A 26,843-nucleotide genomic window follows, 5' to 3' on the forward strand; every position below is an offset into this window, starting at 1 on the left:
TTTGCCTCGAGCTTTTGATCCTTAGCCTCCCAGGTAGCTGACATTAAACGTGTGCCACTGAACCTGACTCAGGTACTGTAGCTTAATAACTTTCACTCAAGAGGTATATACATAAGTAAATTGTCCATGGGGGATAAAACAGAAGGAAGATAGTCCAGTGTTTTCTGACTTCTCATTGTTTAAAATATGGTACCTGAGTTTGCTTGGTGGTTTCAACCCCCCGGTGGAGGCGCTCAGCAGTCTGGTACTCCCGAAGCCCAGGGAGGGAGGTCTGCTCAGTGATTCCAATGAGGGACTCTTTCTGAGGTAAGGGTCTGGCTTCAGGTCCTCAGCTCTTCCCTTCAGAAGATCTGTGTGAACAACAACATTATCACCTATATTTGAAGAGGAGAAATCTGACAGGTCCTCATACTTTTATTCTCTCTCTCTTTTTTTTTTTTTTTGCAGGGGTGTCGGGAGGTGTACTGGGGATTGAACTCAGGGGCACTCAACCACTGAGCCACATCCCCATCCCTATTTTATATTTATTTAAAGACAGGGTCTCACTGAGTTGCTCAGCACCTCGACATTGCTGAGGCTGGCTTTGAACTTGTAATCCTCAGCCTCTGGAGCTGCTGGGATTACAGGTATGAGCCACTGTGCCCGGCATCATACTTATTCTTAAGTACAATTCTTATTTTATTCTCAAGTACAAATATACAAACACTCACACACATATATATACACATACCCATGCAATTTTTTTTTTTCCTGAAGTAACAAAAATACAAACAGGGACATGGTATTTGCTAATGATGCTTTAGGCAGTACCAACTACATAAACTACAGGACTTAGATGCCAAATTAGCCTCTTGGTAAAAAATGATTATTAATTTAAAAATGACTTTATCAGAGCATTTAAGCAAAGTATGGGCCCTTCTAACAGGCTGTGCAACTACTCAGTTTGGATGCTGTGACCCTGTCCCTGTCCCCAAATAATGTATTTTATTTTATTTGGTAGGCACCAGAAAGAATGAGCTGGCAGGAAAATGTCTCATGATTATCAGCTCATGGTCAACAGCAGAGAAAAATCTTGAGGACTAAGAATGATAACTTATAATTTTATAAGAAAAAAGTTATTCTAATCAAAGGTCTGATTCACCAAAAATTTAGCAAAAATCATCCTTTTAAATGTTCCAAATACTGTCATATTAGTCTGGGTCAAAACAGGTCCTCAAATGGGCTAAATCCACCAGATAATCCTTAAAGCACCATAAAAGTAGAGAACAGGAGAAAAATTTTGAGAATGATTTATATTGATAGAGGAAATGAGCTCAGAGAATCAAGTTCAAAGCTATAGGACAGGCCAGTGAGCAGGCTGAGCCCTGTGGTTGCTTCCTGTGGACCTACATATAGTTACAGAAGAAAACAATACTTCTACAGCTAATAGCCATCAATTATGGGTAGTGAAGTTGGGAGTGAGGCTAATTAGCTCTAAATACCCGAGAAAAATAGTGTTTACATCACTAAAGAGAACAACAAAAACAGCACATTAATCCCTGTTTCTGTAGCTTCTGATGACCTCAATGTTGACAAGCAATTTCTGGAAATGACTAAAAGAAAACAGTTTTCACTGTGTAATCCTTTCTTTATTATAGTAAATAATATTCCCATAGACAGGTGCCTGGTGGTAGATGAGGTGGGGAGGGTTGCCAATGAACTATTTACTCCCAGCAATAGTTGTGGTCTCAACTTCAATATTTATCTTGTCAATCAAAAGGATGCTTTCTCTAGACCAATAGGAAACTTTGAAGCTGGTGGGACATAGAGAAGAGGATACATATATTATTGTTCAAAGCTCACCTACCAAGTATATTTAAAAATGGTTAAGATGGTGAATTTTATGTTATGCATTTTTTACTACAATTTTCGAAAAAGCAAACCAAACACTATGCATATAATTAAGTTATTCCCTATTTTATGTTATGTAATAAGTTATGCAGTTTTGAAAATCAGGCAGGTTTTCAATCTTCTGTTTCGGCTTTCTCCCTCCCATGGGGCTCAAACTTTAAGGTAAGGCTAATACTCATTTACCATTTTGAAAATTCTGTGACTCTAAAAATGATACTAAGTCAACTGTGCTTATGCTCTATACGCCGAAGAACAAAAGTTTGATGACAGCATATCTGTTTACAATATAGCTTACTAAGTATGTTAAGCCCATTATTGAGAGCTATTGCTCGGGGGAAAAAAAAGATTCTTTTCAAAATATTACTGCTTATTCACAGTGCACCTGGCCACCCAAAAGCTCTGATGGAAATGTACAATGAAATTAATGTTGTTTTCATGCCTGCTAACAGAGCGTCCACTCTGCAGCCATGGATTAAGGAGTAATTTCAAATCTTATTATTTGAGCAATACATTTCATAAGGCTATAACTGCCATAGGTGATGATTTTAACAGTAAGAAGTGGATTATACACGGTGATATCTTTTTTTTTTTTTTTTTTTGGTGTTGCTGGGGTTTGAACCAGGGCCTTATGCATGTGAGGCAAGCACTCTACCAACCGAGCTATATCCCCAGCTGGACAGTGATATTTTAAGAGGCATATTTTAAGAATCGTGGAAACCATAGGCAAATTCAAAATAAGATATATTTTTGAATTTTATTTGTTTATTTACTTATTTTAAAGAGTAGAAGAGGGACTGGGATTGTAGCTCAGTGGTATATCACTTGCTGTGCATGCATAAAGTACTAGCTTCAAATCTCAGCACCAAAAAAATAAATAAATGAAGATATTGCGTCCATCTACAACTAAAAAAAAATTTAAAAATAGAAGATATTCTTTTGAGAATCAGTGTACATATCTTTGCAGACGTATATAAACGTATGTATGTACATATACATACATATGTAATAGAAAACAACAACCAAGTTTGGCATTTCTTTTTAGGTCCACGCATGCTGAGACACCCTTTTGTCTCAGGGCTGCACAACTGGATATAACATCCACAAATGTCTACATGCAGTGCTGGAAATCAGTTGAGAAAACTGATACCGATTATTTTCCTACATTCAGTTTCATGAAAAGGCAAGCAGAAAAGTCAGCCCCACAAAAAAGTAGGTCAAAAGAACTTCATGTTTAAGGTAATTTACCTGAGAGGGGAAGGTCTGGAAGATCTAAGCGCTGAGTCACACCTTTGTTGGCTGGCCTCAAGCTGCTGTAAGTCGAATGCCTCTATCAAAACAAAAGGACACAACAGCACAGGTGAGCTTGTGACATAACAAGCTCAACAGTAACAGGGCTGATGGTGTGGCTAGGTGGTAGAGCACTTGCCTAGCATGCATGAGACACTGAGTTTGATCCTAAGCACCACATAAAAAATAAAATAAAGATATTGTGTCTACCTATAATTAAAGAAAAATATTTAAAAATCCACAATACATCAAGATGACTTATAAATAGGAAAAAGATCAATAACTCAAAAAAAAAAAAAAAAAAAAAAAAACCACCAGATAAAGCATATGTGATCACACACATTCAAAAAATACAAAATGTAACTAGGGCTGGGGCTCAGTGGTACAGCACTTGCCTCACAAGTGTGAGGCACTGGGTTCGATCCTCAGCACCACATAAAAAACAAATTAATACACATTAGATTGGATAGAGAGAAAGGATGGGAGAGGGGAGGAGGGGAGGATAGGAAGGGCAGCAGAATAGAAGAGACAATATGATTGATGTATGTTCATTCCATGTATGTATTATATGTCAAAATACATTCTGCTGTCATGTATGACTAAAAAAAAATTAATTAATTAAAAAAATTAATAAACAAAAATATGTGTGTCCATCTCAACTAAAAAAAATATTTTAAAAGATACAAAATGACCTATAAATATATGAAGGGCTCAACCTTACCAATAAACAAAGTAAAATAAGATAATATATAAAGGGTGTCAAAATTCTGGGAAAATAGCAATTTATATAATGTGAGTGGAGCACAAATTTCAGGGTAATATATCAAAATTTTCATGTGCCAAGAAAGAGCAAGTCCATTTCCTTTTCTAGTAATTCATTTTCTATTATTCAGAACAAATTTGGGTCTCAGAATTGACTCACTGAACTTCATTCTAGTCCCTTTGTAGGGTGACTCACTGAATTACATGAGACTGAAAAGCTAAAGGGCATATTTTTCAAACTCCCTCAAAGTTTGGTTCACCCAGTGATCTACCTAGCTTTTGACAAACAGGTCCATTCTAAGAAGACCTGAAAGGGGCAAGGGAGGGTAAATGTGCCCTTCTGCGGCTTTTGCTGGCAATCATGGCTTGGAGGCATACTGCCTGTCTCTGGCAGGGATGGAGGTTCTGGTGTGTGATCCCATAACTTCATGGTATTACAAAGGAGGGGGTAGAGATTGTGTTCTGCTGGAATGAACTGCACCTGCAGCAGTATGGTCCTGAAGCCGGCCCTAGATCCTGGCAAAAGTGGGGGTCCTAGGCAAGCACTTAGTGAAAGAATTCCTGATTCTGGCAGAAATAAAAGATTCTTTTTTTTTTTTAAGTTATTTTTGTCTTGTTACTCGACACTAAACCCAGGGGTACTTAAGCATGGAACCACATCCCTTTTTAATTTTTATTTTGAGATAGGACCTTGCTAAGTTGCTGAGGTTGGCTTTGTGATCCTCCTGGTTCTCCCTAGTCATCAGAATTATAGGCATGCACCACTACACCCAGCTGCAGAAGATTCTTTGATGGGCCAACTTGAGATGTTTTGAGAACCTTTCTTAGAAGCTCAGAGAGACTAGAACCTTCTCCTCCAGTCCTTTCAATATCAAAACCCCTGAATCACTCTAGCTTAACTAGCGAAAGTGATTTCTGATATTTGCAAATGAATGAATCCTAATACATTCTTACATAAAAATAGTTCCTTAGGAGGTCAAAAATTTGTAAAAGGACCTTCACTGTACTGCTTTTATAATAAGGTAAATCCAAAACAATCTAAACATCCACCTGAAAGATATGGCTACCTACATGTCCTCCCACCCCACCCTAAACTCCTGCCATTACTTGGCCCTGCCTGCCAAGAGGGCCCTCCAAAAGTAACTAGCTCCTCCAATGATCTGGCTCTGCTTAGGCCCCCAGACTCTCGAGGTGGCCCACAGCCATTTTCCCCCAAAAAATGTGCCCCTCCAGTGCTGAATGAAGCATTGCCAGTCCATGGGGTCTTCTCCCATTTTTTTTTTTTTTGTATTCTCTTTCATGTGCTTTCATCATCAATAGAAGAGTAGCAGCTAAATAAACCACTGCATGTAATGTAGCCTTTAAAAAAGATGAATTATTTCTCCATATATTGACATATAAAAACATATTCCTTCATTTGTTGAACAAATATTTATTGGGTTTTTACTGTGATATGACTATTATGCCAGTCATTGTTCTAAACAAGGGACCTAATAGCAAGCAAAGTCTCAAAAATCCCTGTCCTTATCATGAGTTCAAAAGCAGCCTCAGCAACTTAGTGAGGCCCTAAGCAATTCAGGGAGACTCTGTCTCTAAATAAGGTATAAAAAAAAAAGTTGGGGAGGGGCTGGGCTGTAGCTCAGTGGCAGAACACTTGCCTAGCCTGAGTGAGGCACTGGGTTTGATCCTTAACACCACCTAAAAATAAAAACCAAACATAATAAAGGCAAGCTATTCATCTATACAACTACCAAAAAAAAAAAAAAAAAAAAAGGGTAGGGGAGCTGGGGATGTGGCTCAGTGATTAAGCGCCCTCTGGGTTTAATCCCCAGTAAGGGGGGGAAAAAAAAATTCCTGTCCTCACAGAACCTATGCTCCACATTAAAGTGAAATGAGTGTCAGAATAATATGTAATCCCATTTGTAAAGCGAACACACTGTCTTCTCCCCACCCATCCCACAGAGGTATATGTAAATAAGAACATCTAGGATACACAACATGCCATAAACAGTGGTTGTTTGGGACCTTCTATTACCTGCATGGGAGAGACAGCAGCTGCTGGAGTGGTCCTTACTGGTATTCCACTTAGGGGACTTCTGGGGGTCTTATGGACAGAAAGATTCTGTCCAGTTCCACCTACAAAGGAAAGAGATTGAAACATACATGTTTGTTCCAGATCAAAAATCACAAATAATAGTTCTCAATTTGTTGTTTCTTTTTTGGTGACTTCAATATTCCATGATGTTCAGTGCATTATCCTTTTCTCTAGAGTGAAATGGGGAAATGTGAGGGGTAAAGTCAACCAAGCTTTTGGGAGTTGGTCTTGGATATAGGATAAATGAAGAAAAAGAAAATGTCTATATAAAAAGGTTCCTCTAGGAGGAAAGGAACAGGAAAGCCCATACACAAATCATTAACTGTTGATTCATTTCTTACCTGTGCCTCTGACTCACAGTGAGTATCAATAGTCTTATTCAAACACAGGAACAGGAACTACACCTGGAGGCTACCTGGTGGAAATGTTAATGAGCATTATCAAGGCCTATTTAAAATGTAAAAGACCTTGAGGCTCACCTGGAGAAAGCTGCAGTTGTCTGGAGACAACTCTTTTGTTCCCAGAAGAGGGAAAACTGAAAGGTGGGGGTAAACCCAGATGGAAGACCAAAGCCTTGGTGCTGTTTTCACACAGATTTTGCTCTATGCTCTACCCAGAACCATATATAAGCTCCTAAATTAGCACACCAAAATGGGTTTTTCTGCTAACAGGTCCCTTTGTGCATGGTGGGAGTTCTATTTCTTCTCTATTAAATAAATGCTGCTCTGTTTATTCTTCCCATCTATGATTGTCTATGGATTTTATTCTTGAAAATTTACAAGACAAGAACCCAGAGAAAACTGGTGAATTGGGGAATCTAGTCTTATCTCAAAACTCCAGTTTCAATGAGGCTTTCCTATCTTTGAATATGTATCGCCTAATATGTGAGGCCAGTTCAGTTGCAAACTATTTCAGCAGAGACAATCAAGTACATCCTAGGATTAGTTATTCCAAGCCTCCAATTCAATGCATATTTGTTATAGTCAGGGAAGAAAGATCGTTTCTGAGGAGAGATGCACATTCTGTTTCTTTAATTTAATGTACTCTGTATATTACATATATATGGTATGAATGTGTATTTTTTTCATATACATAAGTGAAGCCAGAATTAGGCAGTCAGTGTAGATAGGTTAATCGAGTCAGGTCAATCAAGGAGGCCAATTTTAAGTGAGTCCAGAAAGTTGGAGATTGTCCTCTGAGGGATTGAAAAGTTAATTCCTCCAGAGCCCTTCCTCCACGGGTACCAAGAACATGCCCCAGCTCCAACCTGTTGCCAAGGTAACCAGTCCTAGGAATTGTCCCTCCCTACAGGGAGCTCTAAAGTTGTTAATTAATGTGTCAGGAGCTGCACCATCCTGCCCTTCCCCCTTTGGCCCACCTGTTGCCCACCTTTTGGCTATCCCACCGAGCATTCCTGGGCCTAGTCACATACACAAGACAGAGAAAGGTAAGGGGAAGAGGACAGGAAAACAAAGGAAGCAGAATGCCTAGCTTTTTGGGATACCAGGATGCCAGCTACAGCCTCCTATCCCTCCCAGGAGAAGTCCGTTACCCCTTTGTAAATAAACCCTGCTTTAGATGTTTGCCTCGGTGTGCTTCTCTAATGTTCAAACTTCAACATTTGAGGGAGAAGAACCACTCACCGATAACTGGCGGTATCCTACAAGTAAGTTTAACTAAAGGGAAATTGTGAATCTGTCAGTCCATTACATTAAAGGTGCTGAAAAACCAGCCTTTACCTCAGAGCAAAGCCTGTCCAAGGAAGGGACATGACCTTTTTCCTTGGAAAGACCCACAGAGCACTCCTAGGCACATTCCCACCCTGCTAAGATGTTTATCTACAAATAACAGCAAAAAACAGGAGAAATCTGCTGCACCAGGTGTCCCTGACTCAGTCAGGCTAGGTGGGGATCCATAGCAACCCCCACAAGAGCCACCAATCAGCATGAGACAGGGAAATAACTGGGATGCAGATGACTCACCCAGTAGTTTATGGTGGTTGATAACGTGTTGGGAAACCATGTAGTTCAGCATGTACACCCCTCTTGGCTTAAACCAATCAGTTCAAACAAATCCCCCTCTTGTAGTAACCAATCACCCTTACCCAACTTGTTCCCGCCAGTGAATGTGCTAATCATGTTTTAGAATTATTTTATGATTTTTCCGTGGTGTGTGATGATTTGCAGAGATGCTATGATGTATGTGAAGTCCCTGCCTTCCCCCTAAAATGTATAAAACTGCTGCAAACCCTGGGCTCGGGGCCTCTCAGCGTCACCAGTTGCCGTGTGTGCGCAAAGGACTGAGCTAGATCGAAATAAACATCTCTTTGCTGCTTACATCCATCTTGGTCTCTGGTGGTCTTTTGGGGGTCCCGAATTCGAGCATAACAGTGCAAATGCACCAAGATCAGGAATGACCAAAAAAAAAAAAAAAAAAAAAAAATCAGCTCCAGAACATGCAAGACGAGGTAGAAAGAAGTCTTAACAGCACACTGCCAGGTAAGAATGGCCAGGGTCCCAACAAAACGGATGAATGCACAGACGGGATGCCTTGTTTCCTGGGAGACAAAGCCTCTGGCTGATGCTGCTCATACTCAGGAGATGCGGAAGGAAAATAGTAGTAATCTGAATGCAATGGCTACAAGAAGCAGAAAAGGAAGGCGGCGGCTAAGCAGAAATTAAGAGGTTGGGAAGAGGTGTAGAGAAAAGGGAGGCTGTGTTTGTTTTATCTATGAGCTAGACTCTCCGTTTTGGCCTCACTGAGTCTCTGCCAGGGTCCTACACTCTTCATACAGTGGCTGCCCGAGGCAAGACCTAGAAAGAGCCCTGTGGTCATTACGGAGCAGAAATGATGTGTCAAGACATGATTTGAATGTGGAGCTTTGCTTTTGGAAAAAAACTATTAAATACCTGAGCGTCCCAAGTCAAATGACTTGATCAGTGACTTAACAGTGGTTGCAGACTCTGCAGGTGCTGGAGTTGTTCTAGTGACGTAGACGCCATGCCACCGGCCACCAGCATCAACCTCTGAGGGCTTGGATTCTTCATTCACAGCTCTGCATGGTAAAGAGCATATCAAATTGAAAAGGTGGAGGATGTCCCCATGGGAAAAAGACATGGATGGAAACAGAACCAATACAGAGAAAATACACAAAGCTGAAAGGAGGCTTGTACATTTAAAATGCTGTTTCCTGGATCAGCTTCACATCTTTAGGAAATAACATAGGTACTACTCTCAATTTTTCAGAAAGAGGTGTTTTCTAGGAAATGGTCAGAAATAATGTTTATATGTAGAGTGACTTGATGGTACCTCTAAATAAATGAGTCTATTCTGCAAATGATGAAAAAATACAAATGTTTATTTATCATAAATATTTAGCTTCCTATCAATGGCAGATGCTGATTAGCTTGTGGACATTTGTTCCAAACCCCAGATAGTATATTCAGAGGTTGGAAAGATGAAATTTTAGGACTCTCCTACAGCTAAGATTTCAGGTTCCACCAATCAGAAACACTTGAGAAAGATCTGGAGTGGGACCTGAACTCAGGGAGAGAGGCAGGGCATGGGGCATTCACGGTGATACAGGTTGTAACAGAGACAAGTTGCTTCTAGTATTGGCAATGGTGGTTGTAGCTTTCCAACTGGGCAGGCAGCTTCCCAATTTTAAGGCTCCCCAACATGGTGGAGACGTAAGGGACTTAGGAAACTCATCCTGAAAGCTTAGTTAGGAGTCTTGTTTCTTTAGCCCTCCCAACAACTCTGCAAGCCATTTAATATCTTTTTGCCTAAGCCAAGTAAAGTGCAATACATTATACAACAGAATCCTGCTTCATATATCTTTTGACCCTCTAAATTCTGTGTGTTATTAATCTTCTATTCTCACCAGAATTTTTTTTCTCCTTCTTCTTTTTTCTTTTTGGTGTTGGGGATTGGACCCAGGCAGGGACACTTAACCAATGAGTCACATTTTCAGCCTTTTAAAAATTTTTTTATTTTGAGATAGGGTCTTGCTAAGTTACTCAGGACCTCAATAAATTGCTGAGCCCGGCTTTGAATTTGCAAGCCTTCTACCTTAGCCTCCCTACAAGGGTGCATCACTGTGTCTGGCCACCCAAATTTTCTGATAGGTTCTTGGTGTGGTTCCTAAATTCCTGCACAGACTCATAGGAGAATCTTTTAAAGACAGAATATGTGATTCTGTTCTCTCATGCATGGCTTCCTCATCTCATGTCATTTAATCTCCTTGTGAATGAGCCAAGACAAGAACTCCCAATCTCCGATTGCTAAATCACTGATGAAAAAAAAAAAAAAATCATATTGCCACAGCTGTTTTGCAAGATGACTAATTTATGAGAATGGATCAAATAAAATATTTCTGGCAGTATATTTTAATAAGGTCAGTAGAAGTTTAAAATACTTATTTCCTGATCTTTCTGAAAGAAACCTTAATAAGCTTCTGCAATTGAATTTACTCATCCTTAATCCTCTTTGTTTTCTTCTGTTGCTGTGTAATCAACAGAGAAAATTTAAATGAAGCAGTGTTTTAATTTAAAACACTTAAACCACTCTGCCCTACACTCTTGACCTGACTTCCCTTTCTTTTGAGTGAAAACAAAATTAGCAAACTCAAAACTTTTTTGGAAAAAACTATCAGAAATTGTAGGAGGTTTGGTTTAAAAAAAAAAATTAAAGGTTTATTGAAAGGAGTTAGTTATTGTATTTCCTCCTTGTGTTACACAGTATAAAACCAGACGGTGAGCTGGGCACAGTGGCACAACCTACAGTCCCAGCTACTCAGGAGACTGATGCAGGAGAATCACTTGAGTTCAGGAACTTGAGGCCAACCTAGGCAACATAGAAGACACCCGGTCTCAAAAACCAAACAAACAGTAGAAAAAGAATAAAATCAGGTTAGGTCTAAGCAGGGGGAAAAAAAACAAAAAACAAACACCTCCTTTTTATCACAAAGATCATCAACAAGGTAGGATACCTTCTTACCGGTCCACTTAAATGACTTGCTATCAAAGTACCTCTAAGGAAGATCATTTTCTAAAAATTAATTTTAATTTCACTCCTTGTTAATTAAATAAGAATAAAATGGAGGATCCTACCTTCTGTTGAGGTATTTCTAATTTTCTCTTTGATTCAAAACATCAAATGATAATTAAAAAGACTCACATAGACTTCATAAGAAAACCATAAAGCCCTGCCTTCAGATACCAAAGATGATATTTCAAACGATCAGTCAGTCTTCTTGGCTAGAACAACATCAGTCAGTATGAGGAAGCTAAGCAAATTATGTAAGTAGATTAGAAAAATACCCACCAGATACCCACCATATCATATAACTGTGTGTACGTGTGTGTGTATCTCACATGTGTATAGAAGGGATACACAAAACAAAGTCTGAATTGAATAAACATAGAAAACAGTTAAGAATGTTTTTTTTTTTTTTTTTGGTGCTGGGGATTGAACCCAGGGCCTTGGGCTTGCAAGACAAGCACTCTACCAATTGAGCTATATACCCAGCCCCTATTGGTTTCATTAGTACAGTTAAACGTCCATTATCTAAGAATCTGAGATCTAAAATGATCTAAAATCTAAGACTTTTGAGCACTGACATAAAGCCAGAAGTGGAAATTCCACACAACCCCATAGGACAAGTATAGGCAAAGCACACATGCACTAAAAATATTGTATAAAATTACCTTCAGGCTATGTATATAAAATGTATATGAAATATCAGTGAATTTCAGGTAAAGACTTGGGTCCCTTCCTAAAATACCTAATTGTGTATATGCAAATATTTAAAACATAAAAAAAATCTGAAATTCGAAACACTTCTGGTCCCAAGAATTTCAGCTAAGAGGTACTCAGCTTGAACTTTATTTTAAAATAAACCCTCAAATTCCCTATACCAGATTGTTTTTGAATTGTTAGAACCCAGCAACAAATGAAGTATTACATTTCCTTTGTTTTTAAATAGAGGGCTGTGGACTTAGCTCAGTTGGTAGAGTGCTTGTCTTGCATGCACAAGGCCCTGGGTTCAATCCTCAGCACCTCAAAAAAAAAAAAAAAAAGAGGGCTGTGCTTATAGCTCAGTGGTAGAGCTACTTGCCTAGCATGTGTAAGGTACTGGATTCTATCCTCAGTGCACATCAAAATAAATTAATAAAATAAAGATATTATTTTTAAAAATAGGAATTCTGCATCCCACAAAGAATATTAAGAAACATTTAATGCATGTTGCCAGGTGTATATCAGCAAATGCATTAAATAAAAGAAAAATTGTAAGATACCACTATCAGGTACATATTTGTTCAAGAGTAGTTATTGCCTCTAAGACCGAGTTTAGGTTCTAAGGTCAACCTGAAAATAAAAATCACACATGTAAATCAAATATGCCTTGAAAATCTCTTCTCACCCAAAAGTACAACTTAGATGACTTTGTAAATATGACTACATACAAACATATCTTTCAGTAATTCTAACATATAGGTTCTCCTACCACTGCTAACAGAAAATAATTTTTTGTATTTTGTGTTTAGGAGACAAATTTAAAACAACAGAAATAAAGAATGTCTTCTATCTGCTCCCTGTGTATGAAACTATAATCATTATAATTTTAGCAAAATAAGTGTACATAACTCCTCTGTATATGCTAGAAAGTATACCATATATCTTTAAAACATATTGATATTAATTTTCTATAAAATTCCATACTATTATACCTTACTTTAGAAGGAAAAGTTTGACAGAGGTCACATGGCTCTTAAGTAGGGAATCTGAAATGCAAATCCAGCTCCACTGGTTATGCTTTTGTCAAATTTTCCTTAATGCATGAATGTTCCATGGAGGCACACAAAGGTTCTAAAGTTTCTTCTTAAATTTATTTTAAATATATTTAAGAATAGGTTAAATTATCTTAAATATATTTAAAAATTATATTTATTTAAATATATTTTTAAAAATGATGCCAATATTTATTTCAGTAAATAAATCCTATTTTTATACAAGAATTTGCTTGTAGGAGCTGGTAATAAATAATCTGAATATGACAAACATACTTTCTGATACTTTGGCACATGAACCCACCACGCGCATACCCATCAGCCACAGTGAAATGCATGTCCACCACTCACAGAGTGGAAGTCTACCTTACATGCCTTAGTTTTTATATGTGTGTGCATGCGCATATTATTTTTTTCTCTAAAAATTTCATTTAATCTCTCCAATTCATTGCTTTTCTTGTTTGGTTGTAGAACAGAGTCTTCAAATGACATTGATTTTCTTGAAATAGACTTGGTGTAGCCTATTTCAATCTAAGCATAGGTGAGCTCCTATACAAGACAAGATGATTTTTTTTTCCTGGTGCTGGGTTTGAACCCAGGGCCTACAAACTGAGCTATATCCCCAGCCCTGGCAAGATGATTTTTGAAGTATTCAAAAACCCAAGTAATTCCACTTGGGAGACACTGAATTACACCACTGTTAAATTCACAACTGGCAGATTATTATTTGTTAAAAGGACTGGTCATGCCAAACACATGATTACAATTGCTGTGGCTCCTGGAAACGACCCAGCCCCAGGCATCTCCTGGTGCCATTCAGGCATACTGCCTTTGACTTCCACTTGCCCGTCTGGTTTTTGAACTCAGCCCAGATAATCAAGTTTTGTTCCTTTTATGTCCTGCCTCTGCATTTTGCTCATTCTATGCCCTTGCCTGAAATATACTTTTCTCAAAATACTTTTTTACTGTTTTGCACAAAACAAATCCCCCCCCCCAATACTGAGGAATGAACCCAGGGCATAATACATGCTAAGCAAGTGCTTTTGCACTGAGCTACAGCCTGAGCTCTATAAAACAAATCTAAAAGAAGTTTGTCACTTTGCTGTGAGACAGAAATTATGAAGTATTCTCTCAGGTGTCAAACAGTATCTTCTAACTTTACCTTCCAATTGCAATTGGCATTCAGAACTAGTAAAACAAAGAGGAAAAAAACAGCAATTGGAACACATCTTAATCTCCAAATTTCAACACAGTAAGAGAAATAGTGCAGAATCTTGCATCAGCAATGGAAACTAGATACTACCTACACAATTTTAAGTTTCTGTTACACAGAATAAGTGTGTATGTTGGGGAGAGAAAATACCCAAGGGCTTTCCCTAATTTCCTTGCAAAGAAAATGGAGGTATGAGAAAAAAACCATTAGTATTTCCCATGCTCAAAGGCCAGGAATGGGGAGGCACATGATGCCTAAGGAGCATGCAGTATCTTTGCAAAGGATAAGGAGATGAAGACCGGATTGTCTGGAGAAGCTAGAAATGGGTTATTCCAGGCACAAAGGGCAACAGTAACAAGGGACAAGTCAGGAGAGTCACAGAATGGACCTAATGTGGACAAATGGGCCAAACAACAGCAAACCCAGGAAGTTGGCTCCTTCATTCCAGTTTCTCCAGAGGAAAATACTAGACATAAATTCTGACCTACAAAAACATTTCAGAAGGAGACTTACTTCATTTAAGACAGAATAGACATTTGTAAATTTATTTCAGGAAACAAGACACTCTTGACAGCATCTACCTTAAAATTAAAAAAAAATGTGAACAAGATGAAAGATGTCAATTTAAAATGAAAGGCTGCGCTTGAAAAACAATATAAGTAAGGTAATAATCCCATTAAAATATTTGAAGCAGAACTAACTCAAAAGAAAAAGAGGCATATTTGGAAAGTCTCTTTGGATAGAGACTAATGCCACCAAGACTAACACCATCATGCAGGCTGGGGCTGTGGCTCAGTGGTAAAGTACTTGCCTAGCATGTGTGAGGCACTGGGTTTGATCCTCAGCACCTCATAAGAGTAAATAAATAAAGGCATGCTGTCCATACATGACTACAAAATAAACAAATAAATAAATAATAAAAAAGACTAAAGAATCATAGCTCTAAGGTAAATAATCTGGCAATATCTATGAAAATAAAAACATGAATACTCTCTAATGCAGCAATCATATTTTTAGGAACCCATCCTATAAAAAAAAGGTGGTGGGGCGGGGGGCACGGCGCTGGGAGTGTAGCTCAGTGGTAGAGTGTGTCTTTAGCATGCTTAAGGCCCTGGGTTCAATTCCCAATATCAAAAGTAAATAAGTAAATAAATTAATAAATTAAGATACATTCATATACAGTTATGTTATACCATTATTTGAGGGGGGAAAAAGATTCAAAAATGTAACCTTGGCATCTCAGCATTTGAATATTCTCAGATCCATGTAGAATACCTGCAGCTATTAAAATTACTTAGATTTGTAATATTGCCCAGGACACATCAACTGAAATGTGAAGGTGTGCATGGTACTGTATAGAATATAATTCCAAATTTATAAAAAATATAAAAATGAGCCCTACTGGTACATTTATATGATATATGAGTAAAGGGAAAGATAAAGAAAAATACACATACTGCTACCACTGATTACCTTATAGGATGATGACAAAAGAAGGAAAAGGATTACTATTTTTCTTCACATATCTCCAGTTCATCATTAGTATTCCCACATATTACTTCATAATTAAGAAAAATCATATTATTATTATTATCATTATTTTAGTACTGGAGATTGAACTCAGAGGTACTCGACTGAGTCACATCCCCAGCCCTATTTTGTATTTTATTTAGAAACAGGGCTGGGGATATAGCTCAGTTGGTAGAGTGCTTGCCTTGCAAGCACAAGGCCCTGGGTTCGATCCCCAGCACCACATTAAAAAAAAAAAAAAAAAAAAAAGAAAGAAAGAAAGAAAGAAGAGGTATTTAGAGACAGGAGACGGGGTCTCACTGAGTTGCTTAGTGTCTTGCTTTTGCTGAGGCTGGCTTTGAACTCTCCATCTTCCTGCCTCAGCCTCCCAAGCTGCTGGGATTACAGTTATGAGCCACCACACCCGGTGAAAAAAATCAAATTATTAAATCATCAATCTAATTGTTTTTAAATTTCAAATAGTTTTAAAATTTCAATCTAGACTTCAAATTCTATGTATTACTATTTTCTGATACTCTAGAGTTTTGCTTTAAATATTACTTTATGCAAAAATAATGTTTTCACCTTTCCTTTTTCAAACAATGAAATCATTAAAAGTTACATTCAGGGCTGGGGATGTGGCTCAAGCGGTAGTGCGCTTGCCTGGCATGCGTGCGGCCGGGGTTCGATCCTCAGCACCACATACAAAGATGTTGTGTCTGCCGAAAACTAAAAAATAAATATTAAAAAATTCTCTCTCTCTCTCTTTAAAAAAAAAAAAAGTTACGTTCATATTCCATTTCAACCTATTCTCTACAACTTATATTTCTAGTCCAGCTTATTTCTACTTCAAATTCTAGTTACTTTAAAGTTCTGAAACTAGGGTCTAGAGATATAAGCTCAGTGATAAAGTACTCCCTAGCATGTACAAGGCCCTGGATTTGAGTCACAGCATGGAGGGAAAAAAGTTCTGAAAATATATTAAGGAAAAGAGTTAAAGCAACACAGGTCCTGAAGAAACATGATCAATGATTAAAAATCAAACAACAGACTCTTCTAAATAATAACATATTTATTTAGCACTTCATAAACTCTTACATATAAAAATATTCAACAGTACCTGGAGTAAAGATAGATCAAAATATGCAGGTGAACACAGTTGTGCATTTTAAGTTGAGGTTGCATTTTTCTTATTGTTTTTTTATTTACTGTTGTTTATTATTTGAAAACACCCAGCAAGTAAATTTTAAGTCATTCTAAAAATTCTCCTAGAATAAAATGAGGTAAATATCTCCTAGAATAAAAATTTCAATCCTACTAGACAATTTCAGCAAGTATCTCAATTATTTTTACAGAGAAGACATTAACGTCTCTTCTTTCCCACACAAAGCTAAATATTTCTAGTGAATCTGTACTCCCCAGTTTGATTCCCCAAAACATCTTCCTGAGTTTAAAGATCATTCTTGATCCTAATTTTTCCTTTATTAGATAACAACTCCTATCTTATCCTTAGCATGCATGAGGCAGCTAACAACCCTACACTGTGTACACTGTAAACATCTCCTCACATGAGAACTAGAGTAGTAGGCTTTTGCCTGATGGACTTTGCTGAATCAGGTAAAGATATTCACAAATGTTCTTCCCAACTCTGAATTGTACACTGCTGCATTAAAAATCTTTTAAGTTTTGATGGTAAGCTTTATTCACAAGTCTTTTGTTGTAAGTTGTCCTTCATTAGTTTTCAGTTAGCACTGTTACTGCATACCTATCTGGTTAACTTCATCTTTTATTATCAACCAAATATCTATTTATGTTTAGCCCAATAAAGATTCTGGAAAATAGACCAAAGCTTAGTGGTAGCTTGTTTCAGATGAGGTAATAAAGCAAGACCTCAGCTTGGAAAGGCTGAATCAAGACTTGATAAAAGGGAGCAGAACTTTCTAGCTTCTTCAGAATAAGGCATCATGCAGACAGCTTCTTATTTTGCCTTGGGTAGTGTGAATTCTCAGACTATCAGATACTATACCAAAAGGCAGCATAAAAATAAACTCCAAAAGGAGAGCCCATACATTCACCAACACTTGGAGTTTGCTATGCAGTTATTCTTTCTGAACACTCCAGTTGCATATAAAATATTTCTTTCAAAGGACTTGTTTTTAATTTTTTTTCTGAACTTCATTTTACTCTTCCAAAAAGAGAACATTGAATCTTCTGAGGGGGGGACAAAAAGATTATCTTTGATCATGCATGAGTTGATTCCAGAACGTAGGAAAAAAGTAAAGAGACTTGACTGCAATGACTCTGTGGGGAACAATGAATGTACACAAAACAATTGGGTTCTTTATAAAGCAGTAATTTCTCCTCTACAGATTCCCCCTTTCATATAGAAATGGCTGTAGTTTCCAATCATGGCAAGGGCTGGACTGTCTTTCTTCCACCAAATGCTCTGCTAGCTGACAGAGACCATGGAGCTGTGAAGATAGAAATGGAAGGGAAGGCTGGTAAAGGAGTGGCGTAAGGCAACGGGGTCTTCGTTTATAACATAAGAATTAACAGTCTATACTGTCCCACAGAGAAAAGCAAATACCCACAATAGGGCCAAATAAGCTTTCACTCCCACTATTACAATATTTTTTGGAAGTCAAAGGTTTTCAGACAGAAAAATGTCAAAGACTTCAAAATGCCGTTACGAGGCTCCTTCCAGCAGAACTTCTCCAACAAAGAAATATGTTGGAGAAGCAGAGATGTCCAGGTAAACACCTGCCCCACTGTCATTTATAGAGAGGTTCAGGCTTACCTCTATTATCAAGGCTAAATATATATATAATATATATATATTTAGCCTTAGTCATTATATATATATATATATAATGACAGACTAAAAAACCTAAGGGTTTAAGGGAGTCATATCAAAACAAATCTATAAAATGGGGATCAGGAGCCAGAGAGGCAGATGTAGGCCTTTAGGCTTAGACTAGGACTGGGGATACACGTCAGCAGTATGGCATTTGCTTCGCATGTGTGAGGCCCTGGGTTCAATCCTCAACACAGCCAAAAAAGAAAAAAAAATGTACAATTACAGGCTATATATTTAATGTTAAACATGTAAATTTAAACTATGAAAGAAATATATAAATGAAGAGATTATGCTTCCTGGAGTGAAAGGATACCAAGAGTACTGATTTTTACATTAAGGGTCAAATGAAATGCCAGTGGTCGTGACAGTTGTAGGAGCTAAGGTGAGGTCTGTTCAGTAATTGCTTAGGAATTCCATGGGAACTGGCCCCCACTATGAAGGCCAGGGATTTAGTATCACAGACTACATCTTAGCTCCCAAGAATATATACCTCCAGCTCCCATTCTTCCCCTTCAGCAGTAGCTACAGAACACTTGCTGAGCAGCTGTGAAACATTAGAATGCTAAGTACAATACAGAGGGCAGCACAGGTACACACAAATGATGTTAGGGCGTGACGTGGATGTGCACATGCAAGTTACAAGCCAATTCCAGCAGAGTCTGCACATGACAAGCCACCACACTGCTCACTTCAGGTGGGACAATGTGAGAATCAGTGGGTGGTACGGGCTAAACACATGTGATCTGAGATATTCTATCATGGAAGCAAATGCCCTTAATTAGAAACAAATTTTAAGTGTTTTCAATGACCTCTTTCTTTTTAAGATATCTTCCACGGATGCTTGTCTGGTGTTATATGATAAACACGGTATGAATTATGTAAGCCATCCTAAAAATAATGGCTTTAACATTTTTAGAATGAGAAATAAATGCATATGGGTCATTCTCTGCCACTGTTCACGAAGCCCATATCATGTATTGCACATCAACAATGTCTTTCATTAACAAAGTTTGTGTGTGGCCTATAGAACCATGATGTGTATTCTTTGTATCGACCAGGCCTCAGAACTCAACTTTTTAGTAAGAAGATCTGATGACCCCACTCCCCCTCATGCTGGGAATCTAACCCAAGGCCTTGCAAATGTAGACAGGCACTCTACCTCTGAGCTATATCCCCAACCCCAGATCTGGTGTTTTAATTTCAATGAAAGTCTCCATTTTTTTTTGGTACCGGGAATTGAACTCAGGGGCCCTTGACCACTGAGCCACATCCCCAGCCCTATTTTGTTGCCCAGTGCCTCGCCATTGCTGAGGCTGGCTTTGAACTCGGGATCCTCCTTGTCTCAGCCTCCCAAGCCACTGGGATTACAGGCGTGGGCCACCGCACCCGGTTGAAAGTCTTCATTTTGATGCCTTTCTCTTAATTGTTCAAAATGGGAAAAGCCAAGGTTGAGAAAGTTTTTCATTATTCTTTTATTCATTAATTTATATATTCAGTAAAAGACAGACTGCTTTCAGGTTTGTTCAAATTTTTGTGACAGAAAAATCAGGCCCACAAGTCACAGCTAAAATTCAGAGATTTCTGAACTGAGGTTCAAAGATTGTACCAAATAAATGGAGTATTGGCACTTATTTCTGACTTTCCCACTACAGGAATTGGCCAGTTGACCAACCAGTCTCAGAATAGCATGGTTTAAAGGGACCCTGAAACACTATTATATATGATGGAGCCAGGTCTAGGAAGGAGACACTGGTGTAAGAATGTCACTGCCTTAATTTCCCATGAATCTTTTTTTTTTTTTAATTTTTAATATTTATTTTTTAGTTATTGGTGGACACAACATCTTTGTTTGTATGTGGTGCTGAGGATGGAACCCGGGCCGCACGCATGCCAGGCGAGCGCGCTACAGCTTAAGCCACATCCCCAGCCCCTCCCATGAATCTTAACATGAGTTATTCTTACTCCAAAATTTAAAATAAATAAATAAATAAATAAAAAACATCAGCTGGCTGTGGTGACAGCAGTTTGTAGTTCCAGCTACTCAGGAGGCTAAGAAGGAAGGTCCCCCTGGATGCACAAGTTGGAGACCAGCCTGGGCAACACAGCAAGACCTCATCTCGAAAAATTGATAAATAAAACAAAAATATCTCTGAAAATGTAACAGGAATGAAGATCTTTAATCAGTTAAATAATATCCCACTTTGTTTTAGTTACTGAGTTCTTGGTAACAAGTGCTAATTTGTTTTCCTATCTAGACTCATCATTCATTTGCCCACCTATCAGCCCAGCTCTTAACAATCTCCTTGAATATCAATCTGTTCAAAATGAGAGTACGAACCAGTTAACCCCATGTCACAGTCAAGGTGCTTTTCGGGATGCTCTTACCTTCTCTCAGTTGTGCTTGGAGGACCTCATCAGAGGGTGTTCTGCAAGTTCTGTGGCTGTGGCTGAGCCAAGAATGACCTTTGAGTTCTTATGAGATGACTGTCAAAGTCAAATCAAGTGTCAAGCACTTATTCAGTCAAGATGGAAACACTAAGTTGCTGCAGGAGCTTTGAGGTATGAGTGGTTTCCATTCTTGTCCATGGTAGGTGCAGGAGGTAGCTGGGCTATCAGTGAGTAACTTTGAAATGGTCAGCTGCTGTTATTATTATTATTATTATTATGTATCAGGGATTGAACCCAGAGGCATTTTACCACTGAGCCATATCCACAGCAGTTTTTAAAATATTTTATTTAGAGACAGGGTCTCAGCTGAGTTGCTTAGTGCCTCACTACATTGCTGTGGCTGGCTTTGAATTCACAATCCTCCTGCCTCAGTCTCCTGAACTGCCAGGATTACAGGTGCACGCCATTGAGCCCAGCAAACAGTCAACTCCTTAAGGGAAGCAGCTTACCAGACAAGTGAAAACTCAGACAAGAAACCATCACCAACAGTTGTCTGACGTTCTGCCAAATGCAATGACAGGCAAGAAACATTCTGATGCCAATGGTTTCTCATAATGTGCCATGTTCTGATCGGTGTCAATTCTAAAATTTTGAAAGGTTTTGTGATAAAATTGTGACTTTGTGATTAAATTGCTAGATTTGGAAGATAGGCTGAAGAAAAAAAAAATCATAGGAGCTGGGCATAGTGGTGCATGCCTATAATCCCAATGACTCAGGAGACCCTAAGCAACTTAGCAAGACTCTACCTCAAAATAAAAAATCAAAAAGGGCTGGGATATGGTTCAGTTGTTAAGCAACCCTGGGTTCAATTCCTGGTACCAAAAAAAAAAAAGTGGGTGGGGAGAAAGAAACATTCTGTGTTTAAAAGAAAAAGTAACTTTAAATGTGAAGGTGCAGAGTGTATGAAGCCTTGGACTGTCTGGACACACAGATATTTCCTATTATGTAGAGCTAGAACCTGTATCTTAGAATCTATGGAAGAAATTCAATATCTCATACAATAACCTATTTAGGAACACCATGAAAACTCAGGGTTTGCCTTACCATTTATCTTTAAGATAACATAGATAGGAAGCATCAAAAGCTACGACTTAGTTCTTCTTCCAAAGACGGACATTACGGAAGCAAGACAGACAAAGGCAGACGCAAAAGCAAACTAGAATGACCCTGTAGTCCTTTCAGCAAGGAACCCTGGGAAATCTCCTGCCTTCCTGTAAAATCACGTCTGTGGCTAGAGGAAAGACAGGTGACTGGGAAATAATGATTCTGGTTTTTTCAAGACTGAAGTGTGAAACTGGACACATTATTCCTTCTCTAGAGGCCACTTTATAAAAAAGTCATAAACAAAGGAGCAGGGATTTATTGGAGCAGGTTTTATGATAGAATTTTATGATTCTATGATAGAAATTTATGATAGAACTGAATTCTGAGAAGAAATCCACTATTTCCAATGTCATGACACTCATGATCACAGAACATCAGACCTCAAGGTGCAGAAACAAGCCAACAAACAACCCTTCTGATCCTGGAAAAACAAGATTAGGGTAAACTGTACACATCAAAATTCAGAACCCACTAAATCTGATTTTATAAGACTGTATTTTACATTTGAAAGATATCTAAAAACTCAAAAATAATTTCCTAATATTCAAAGTTAAGGACAGTGACTCCTGATTGGGGAAAGATAACATCTTATTAGTCATCTAAAATATTGCTTATAATTTTATCTATGTCCCTCTCCCTTTAAATTTTAAATAATAATTAGTTTTAAGCTCACCTTAGGAATACCTTCCTCTTAAACATCTGTTCAATAGGGCCTTTGTGCTAACACATCAGAAGGGGAAGTCATGAACCTGCAAGATCTTTTGTTTTCCATGCTATCTTATCTTTTTTAACAGAGTGGTTTATGTCAGGCCTTATTTGAAATAGCCCATGAGAGCAGTGATTTGAGCCTAGATTTGGAAGGTTCCAAGTAGGGAAGTGGCATGGTTAATGGTAGACTGATCCAAGAAAAGACATCATAGAACCTGGCACAGAGAGACACAAAAGCTTTTGTCTCTATAACACAGCCTCATGCACAGTGATTAAGTGAGAAGCCAAAGCACTGTGCTCATCAGACTCACGGAGGTGAGGCTCCGCTCCATGACCCACCTGCTATGGCCCTGCATGTCCCCCAGCTCCTTTTGTAGCCTGGCGTTCTTCTCTTCCTCTTCCAGCAGCCTCCTCTTAACAGAGCGCAGTTCCTGCTGGGCCTCGCACTTGATGTCATTGGCCACAACCACTGCAGTCTGCAGGTCTGCCTGGAACCGCCTCCATTCCTCTGTCTCCTCCTGAAAATGCCAGAGCCCACACCTGTGAGAAACGCCTGCTAGGGCAAACATGTAGCAAAGGGCCTAGAATCACCATATCAATCACCAAGGAAGAACACAGGGAGGCCCTGCATTCATATTGTCTCCCTACTAAGAAGAGGCACAGATGGAAATTCCTTCCTCAAGTCACAGAATTCTCCATCCTAAAACTGAACCATTGATTTCATTTTACTTCCTGCCAACAGGAAGGCTCAAGTTGTTGAAATGTTCGGTGAGAAAGCAGACTTAGAAAGGGCAACTGGTATTTTCCTAATGTTTCCAAACCCTGGGAACCATTTATAGTGAGACAATGGAGGCAGTCCCTGTTCACAGCTGTAACCCACACTCACCTTTATCTGCTTTGTCAGGGTCTTCAGCTGCCTTTCCAAGTCTGACTTCTGTTCCTCCAATTTGATCACATTGCCTAGAAGCAAGTGATTGAGACAGGAGTTGAAAACGTTGTGAGACTTCTGAGAGAAAGTAAGCTGGGAAGCAGAGGGACAGCTCCACAGGTCACAATAAGGCAAATCCATCCCTTCCACTATAAATTCAGTTTTTAGCACCCTGCGGATGGGGAGCTAGCAGCAGAAGGTTCTTCCAAGACAGGGATTGGGATAATTTGGGAAATAAGTGGTGGGTTTTTTTTTTGTTTTTTTTTTTTTTTTTAGGATATACCACCAGAAGTACCACCATGTGGCACTATAAGAGAAGACCTCAATAGCTGTTCACACTTACACACTTGTGTTGGGCACTTCCCTGCTATTTGCACACAATTGTCCTGAATAGTCTTTATCACTGAAAGGTAGAGGGCTTTTGTATAATAGAGGATGTAACTGGTTATTACTCCTGTGAATCTGAAATGCATTTCTAGAGTAGCAGTTCTTAATCATAGTTAAACCTCTGAATCACATGCGGCACTTTTCAAAAGCACAGATTTGTAAGTAAGACACCAGCTCTAGACCTATGGGCTCCAGAATCTCTGAGCAAAGACAGAATCTGGGCCCAGGGATATTCTAACAGCTTGATCACCTCTCCCAAATTAAGAACAACTTTCCTCACTGGTTCTCCAAGTCTCAAATTTGCTCCATGAGGCTATCAGAGCCATTTAAGTGTTCTCATCATGTCAGACACCAAGGTAAAGTTCCTGAATGGTTTCTCTCTTCTAGAGCAGCACTTGTCTATTAAGGATATGAATCAGAATCACTAGAGAAGGTTAAAGAACAAATCTTTATGGTCACATCCTATTCCAGCAGTGGAGCCTAAGAATCTGTGTTCGGGATCAATGCATGAGTAAGAAAATCCTTCTTGGGCTGGGGATGTGGCTCAAGCGGTAGCGCGCTTGCCTGGCATGCGTGCGGCCCGGGTTCGATCCTCAGCACCACATACAAACAAAGATATTGTGTCCGCCGAAAACTAAAAATAAATAAATAAATATTTTAAAAAAGTAAAAAAAAAAAAAGAAAAGAAAATCTTTCTTCACTTCTTTTTCTTGTTCTGCCTGTTTCTCTCAAGACTCTTATGGGAAAGAGTGATTAGGGTTGGAATTGAGTGTGCCTGGTTCTCCTAACAAAAATATAACTTAATAATACCTTAATATTCCTAACAGAAGTTTAAAAGCCCTTAAAAGATGCTCTGTGTTATTTTTCAGTCTTGGATAGATTATGATATAACCACTGGGGATGGGCCTGAAATTTGCTCTGGACACTAATTATACACTGTTTTTTTTTGGTTGTGTCTGGACTGACTCTTAAGAATTTAAAGACAATACAACCATCTTCTCAATAGCAATATGCCACAAAAACAAAACCCAAACAAAACAGAACTCATCTCCTTTGACTTTACTTTTTTCAAGGGCAGTGCTCTTTAGAAATAGTCTTTAATTGTTTCCTAGTACCACTGTTGAGCCTGGGTGATACTGAGAGCCAAGACTCTACAGTTCATCATGTCTAAGGAGGAATGGAACAGGTACTATCACACAGGTGTAGACCACAGTCAATTCTCATTATTTGTGGTAGCTACATAAAGTTGCCAAGCTCACTCAACTAGCAAGGACTGAATCTCTGCTCATAGGTGAAAAACAGAGTTAGGTTCCTATAAGCCTCTGGTCACAACATCTTTCATTAACTGAAACACTGTTTGCATTACATAGGTTTGTCTGCCAAATGAATATGTTAAACGTGTTAGAAACATGCTCTTCCCTTTCTTTGTGACACAGGAAATATTTTTAAAATATTCTGTAGCATGAAGAACCTTTCTGGCTCACAAGTTTAACTTCTCTCACACCTTCTGGGTGTGCAATGAGGACTGATCATTTTCCTGATCCTGAGCCATATAAAGTAAATTTCTTTGGTTTTTGACATTGCAATAATGCTGCCTGCCATACTTCCTTTTGGCCTCCATCTCACAAATCCATAATTTATTCCTTTTCTATCTTCTCCATAGCGTCATCTTGCACTATATGTGTTACTTTAGCACTTTCCAGAGCAGACTTATGAGCAGATTGAAGAAGTTCTTCTTTCTTTCTCTAAGTGCACTGGGTTGTTGACTCATTAACATTGTACTTATGCCAGTGGCTCAAAACTCAGTCCTGAAACAAGTTTTTCTGACACACATGACTCTCCATCAAGGTGCATCACAGCTTTCTTTTCTTTTTGGTCCTGGGGATTGAACTCAGAGCACTCAACCACTGAGGCACATCCCCACCCCTATTTTGTATTTTATTTAGAGACAGGGTCTCACTGAGTTGCTTAGCTCCCCACTTTTGCTGAGGCTGGCTTTGAACTTGAGATCTTCCTGCCTCAGCCTCCCGAGCTGCTGGGATTACAGGCGTGTGCCACGTGCCCGACCCTATCACAGCTTTCTTATACTTAGGTCAGCAGAAGGCACTTCAGTATTGCACTGTGGTAGAGGAGTACATTTTAAACAGCAAAAATCACCAAAAACAAGCACAAAAATACTAAAAACATGGCATTAGTAGACTGTAAAAAGGACACTGGTATACAGTATCAGAACTGAGATAAGAAGACAGAGTTTTTTATCTCAGTTGGAAATGTAAGTGGTAGGATGACTCTAATTTTTCACCTCTCTGTGAATTTCCAAAAATAACCCACGAAAGCATCATGAGTACTGATTTGGGATTACAAATAAGTTTTAGTTAGTAGGTGAATTCATGAACACAGAATCTGTGAATAATAAGGATTAATCGTACATATTGGGGAACTTCTCAGGTAACTAAGCTATTTTTAGTAATGTGTTAGTGTTATAAAAGCAAGACACATTAGATGTGATAATTTTATAAAACTTATTTGAACAAAGCAGGCAATGTTTAATCTTTTAAAAATATTTACCTAGTCAAAGCAAACAATGAGCTTATAAATAAATCATATATTGATGTCTCTATAGTAAGAAGTGGCCAACATCTGTTATCTGATATCCTACTGTCAACGGGACACTTGTTGGAATTGTTTTCTCCCTCAGACCAAAGGCACACATTATTCACACCACTCTGAACCTCTATCCATCAGATCCAAAAGACAGCACATTGTCTGTACTTGATGAGTGTAGTAAACAGTTCATTTTGAATGACCCTCTCCTACACCGGGACTATCTATAGAAAAAGTCCATATGAACACAGTCACAGCTA

At 38.6% G+C, this 26,843-nt stretch overlaps 1 protein-coding gene across 5 annotated transcripts in view; it reads right to left on the bottom strand.

The window, feature by feature from the left end:
• Positions 1 to 26,843, bottom strand: part of Specc1 (sperm antigen with calponin homology and coiled-coil domains 1) — a 230,697-nt gene that overhangs the window by 67,411 nt on the left and 136,443 nt on the right. For 4 of the 5 annotated variants that reach the window (XM_076870325.1, XM_076870324.1, XM_076870326.1 and 1 more), the window contains 6 exons: positions 23,551 to 23,624; positions 23,004 to 23,182; positions 8,944 to 9,089; positions 5,975 to 6,075; positions 3,136 to 3,217; positions 194 to 350 (listed from right to left, as the gene is read on the bottom strand). In XM_076870325.1, coding sequence (XP_076726440.1) covers positions 194 to 350; positions 3,136 to 3,217; positions 5,975 to 6,075; positions 8,944 to 9,089; positions 23,004 to 23,182; positions 23,551 to 23,624 — 739 coding nt within the window. Of the gene's footprint in view, positions 1 to 193; positions 351 to 3,135; positions 3,218 to 5,974; positions 6,076 to 8,943; positions 9,090 to 16,673; positions 18,019 to 23,003; positions 23,183 to 23,550; positions 23,625 to 26,843 lie in introns of those variants that run through there. The other variant, XM_076870329.1, reaches the window with a different exon arrangement.

This window comes from Callospermophilus lateralis, chromosome 11 (genome assembly GCF_048772815.1).
Source record: "Callospermophilus lateralis isolate mCalLat2 chromosome 11, mCalLat2.hap1, whole genome shotgun sequence".
Lineage (NCBI taxonomy): Eukaryota > Metazoa > Chordata > Mammalia > Rodentia > Sciuridae > Callospermophilus > Callospermophilus lateralis.